General features: G+C 35.5%; 1 protein-coding gene across 2 annotated transcripts in view; it reads right to left on the bottom strand.

The window, feature by feature from the left end:
* The window catches only part of DLX1 (distal-less homeobox 1), a 5090-nt gene extending 679 nt beyond the window's left edge, over positions 1-4411 (bottom strand). Inside the window, exons 1-2 of one of the 2 annotated variants that reach the window (XM_056536121.1) lie at positions 3854-4389; positions 3315-3514 (exon numbers count right to left, since the gene is read on the bottom strand). In XM_056536121.1, coding sequence (XP_056392096.1) covers positions 3315-3514; positions 3854-4154 — 501 coding nt within the window. In that variant the 5' untranslated portion in view covers positions 4155-4389. Of the gene's footprint in view, positions 1-3314; positions 3515-3853 lie in introns of both variants that reach the window. The other variant, XM_056536122.1, reaches the window with a different exon arrangement.
* Positions 4412-4702: the final 291 nt, after the last annotated feature.

Raw genomic sequence — 4702 nt, 5'->3', positions numbered from 1 at the left:
TTATTGATGTATACACATATACCTAAAAAAGAATAAAAAAAAAAAAATATGTCTTACGTTATGCAAGTTTTTTCCACCCAGGGTGTCTCCAGCTGTTGCAAAACTACAACTCCCAGCATGCCCGGACAGCCAAAGGCTCTAACATGCTGGGAGTTGTAGTTTTGCAACAGCTGGAGGCACTTTGGTTGGGAAACACTGATATAAAAAGTATATATATATATATATAGTAATGTCTCTAACATGCTGGGAGTTGTAGTTTTGCAACAGCTGGAGGCACTTTGGTTGGCAAACACTGATACAAAAAGTATATATATAGTAAGGTCTCTAACATGCTGGGAGTTGTAGTTTTGCAACAGCTGGAGGCACTTTGGTTGGGAAACACTGATATAAAAAAAAAAAAATATATATATATATAGCAATGTCTCTAACATGCTGGGAGTTGTAGTTTTGCAACAGCTGGAGGCACTTTGGTTGGGAAACACTGATATAAAAAATATATACATATATAGTAATGTTTCTAACATGTTGGAAGATGTCGTTTTTCAACAGCTGGAGGCACTTTGGTTGGGAAACACTGATATAAAAATATATACATATATATATATATATATATAGTAATGTCTCTAACATGCTGGAAGTTGTAGTTTTGCAACAGCTGGAGGCACTTTGGTTGGGAAACACTAATATGAAAAAAAAAAAATAATATATATATATATATATATATATATATATATATATATATATATACATAAATATCTAGTAATGTCTCTAACATATCCACATATGTATGCATCTTTGCAACAGCTGGAGGCACCCTGGTTGGGAAACAGTACGTTATGCAAACACTGACTAACTAAATATATATATATATATGTACTGTATATGTATGTATGTATATATATTTATATATATATATATATATATATATATATATATATATATATATATATATGTCACTGCTGACACCAAGTGCAATTAAGATGTGATTCCCAGATTATTTCACATTTTGCAGCCACCTTTCACACATGATCAACGCATTCCCATGGAAACCTCACATAGGAGATTATTATTAATATACAGAATAATTCTATATCTCTATTATGGAAATATATATTGAATTTAACCCTAGAAAAGCAGTTTTTTTAATTTAGTAAAAGTAAGAGAAATGACGCCATTTGCTACAATGCTGGTCGTGTGTATAAATTGCGGGTGTTTTGATATGACAGAGAGGACGGGATAAGGTACAGGATCGGTGGATACATTGTATCTGGGATTATGCTGATGAATATTATTATTAATAATGCAGAGCAGTCATCTATATGTACAGCGCCAGGGATTCTTATTCCAAATGGTAAGCACGTGTAACATACAATTAACAAAATCCCTTTAGTGTCTCCTGTCAGGAGAAATTGTTCATATAATTGATTGTCATAAAATACCATCACTTGTACTTACAAAACTCCACCTTACTTGTGTTTAACCATTTCTAAACCTCATCCGAGATGCCAAAATTTGACATTAAATTTAATACTAATAGATGATGCGAAAGAATGATCCATTCTATGAATATTTTAGTAGAGGATTATATATATATATATATATATATATATATATATATATATATATGTTTTTGTGTGTGTATAGGGACAATGGTGTGTGTTGTTATGTTGTATACTTTGTACAGTCATATGTTATTTTGTATACTATTTAGTCATATATGTTATGTTGTATATTATGTATTCATATATGTTATGTTGTATATTATGTAGTCATATATGTCATTTTGTATACTATGTAGTCATATATGTTATGTTGTATATTATGTATTCATATATGTTATGTTGTATACTATGTAGTCATATATGTCATTTTGTATACTATGTAGTCATATATGTTATGTTGTATACTATGTAGTCATATATGTCATTTTGTATACTATGTAGTCATATATGTCATTTTGTATACTATGTAGTCATATATGTTATGTTGTTTATTGTGTACAGTCATATATGTTATTTTGTATACTATGTAGTCATATATGTTATGTTGTATACTATGTAGTCATATATGTTATTTTGTATACTTTGTAGTCATATATGTTATGTTGTATACTATGTAGTCATATATGTTATATTGTTTATTATGTAGTCATATATGTTATATTGTATACTATGTAGTCATATATGTTATATTGTTTATTATGTAGTCATATATGTTATATTGTATACTATGTAGTCATATATGTTATATTGTATACTATGTAGTCATATATGTTATGTTGTATACTATGTAGTCATATATCTTATGTTGTATACTATGTAGTCATATGTTATGTTGTTTATTATGTAGTTATATATGTTATGTTGTATACTATGTAGTCATATATGTTATGTTGTTTACTATGTACAGTCAAATATGTTATGTTGTATACTATGTATTCATATATGTTATTTTGTATACTATGTAGTCATATGTTAAGTTGTTTACTATGTACATTCATATATGTTATGTTGTATACTATGTATTCATATATGTTATTTTGTATACTATGTAGTCATATATGTTATGTTGTTTATTATGTAGTCATATATGTTATGTTGTTTATTATGTAGTCATATATGTTATGTTGTTTATTGTGTACAGTCATATATGTTATTTTGTATACTATGTAGTCATATATGTTATGTTGTATACTATGTAGTCATATATGTTATGTTGTATACTATGTAGTCATATATGTTATTTTGTATACTATGTAGTCATATATGTTATTTTGTATACTATGTAGTCATATATGTTATGTTGTATACTATGTAGTCATATATGTTATGTTGTTTATTGTGTACAGTCATATATGTTATTTTTTATACTATGTAGTCATATATGTTATGTTGTATACTATGTAGTCATATGTTATGTTGTTTATTATGTAGTCATATATGTTATATTGATTATGTTTAGTCGTTTATAGCAAACAGTAAATATTTAGAGAATACATTGTTGCAGATTTTGCCAATTATCTTCAGTCGTGAAGTCACAAATCTGTAAATCTGCAGAAAATGAGCAACATATCTGCATTAAATATGTAGTGTGAACATTCTCTTATACTGAATATTTCCAGGCCAAATGGTACAAGATTCGGATCAGTTGTCTGTGTTGTGATCAGGGGGCTGCGGATCAAGCAAAGGTGCTAAAATGATATGTAGGAAGGGTGCCAGGATGAGACCAGGGGGTGCCAAGCTATACGGTGGAGTGTGAGGTTGGTTGTTTGGGCTTTTTGCCACCTGGGTGTCTGAGCTGGATACCGTAAGTACCTGTGTCTGGGTGAGTCCCAGGGATGCTGCCAGTTCTGCTCTCTCGGGTAATGCCAAGTACTGTGTCTGCTGGAACCGCCTATTCAGTGCCTGCAGCTGGAGACTGGAGTAGATAGTCCTGGGTTTGCGGATCTTTTTCCCTTTGCCATTGAAGCGAACCTCCCCACCTTCCACCACCGTGCTCTTCTCTGTGTCTGCCCCTGCGACATGCAACAAAAAAGCGCAACAAATCAGGGGAAATAAAAGTGCACAGTGACAAGCAGACAAAAAAGCAAGAGATCACAACGATAAGCTCCAGCAGCCAGTGCAAGTTGTGTTATTTCCAGCATGCTGCAGTTTAGGTTTAATTACCCTTAATTGCATACATTGTTTATAGCGCCACGCAATAAATAATTAGGCAGGGTAATGTGAACACATCTGGGCTGATGCGGCAATGCACACAAGCCGCTGCGGGGAAGCAGGAAAGGGGCAGCAGCAGCAGCAGCAGCAGCAGCACTGATACAATGAGAAGATAAGAAGATACAATGATTGTACTGTACCTGTCTCCTCTAAGCGGCTCTGGCTGAGGCTGGAGCTGTTGGGGTAGGGCTGCACGGTACTGATGTAGGGGTTAGAGGAATGGCTGCTCACCGAATTCACATAGGGGTAACCCAGAGGTCTGGAGAAGGACGAGGCTCCGCTGTACGAGCTGTCATGCTGGGAGTGCAGGCAGTGCATGGAGTAGTGTCCATGGGACATGGGGGAAGGTGGCATCTGCTGGTTCGGTGGCCCAAACTCCATGAACACCGCCTTCCCTGACACCGGGCTGTTAAGACTTTCTGGCATAGTAGTCATGGTCATTGCTTCTCTCTTCCTTTTTTTTCCTGCCTTTATTTTTTGGGGGAGATTTTTTTTTCTCTCTCTCTTTAATTTATTTTTTTTTTTTTCTTCCTTCCTTGTTGGCGGATCCCCCCCTTTCTTTTAAATTTTCCAAGGGGGTCCTCCTGCTACAGGAAGAAGGGATACTAATTTAAAGCAGATCGGATTTTTTCACTTTCCCATTCATAAGAAAAATGGAGTTTTGTCTCTTTGGGGGAAAAAAGAAAAAAAAAGTCCTAAGCGTGTGGCTGTGAGGAGCTACACAAACTCGCCCGGGAGCTTTGACTCAGCCCGCTTTGCATATTCAGGAGGCGGGCGAGCTGATTGGACGGCGGCCTGAATCGGCGCGCTCTGATTGGCTAAGGCGCGTCCCGGGCTGAGCAGGACGAGGGGAGTGCGCGCGGAGACTTCCCAGTGGCCTGTGCTGTGGGCTACGGCGGCTCGTACACTACTGGTCCCAGTGCACACTGGTGCGATCAGCACACGGTTCAGGTACACGCAGCCATGGGCGCTATTAATCAGTCCTGATT

The sequence above is a fragment of the Hyla sarda genome, chromosome 8 (genome assembly GCF_029499605.1).
Source record: "Hyla sarda isolate aHylSar1 chromosome 8, aHylSar1.hap1, whole genome shotgun sequence".
Classification (NCBI taxonomy): Eukaryota; Metazoa; Chordata; class Amphibia; order Anura; family Hylidae; genus Hyla; species Hyla sarda.
Note: the sequence above shows the minus strand (reverse complement) of the source record. Positions and strands in the feature narration are given on the sequence as shown.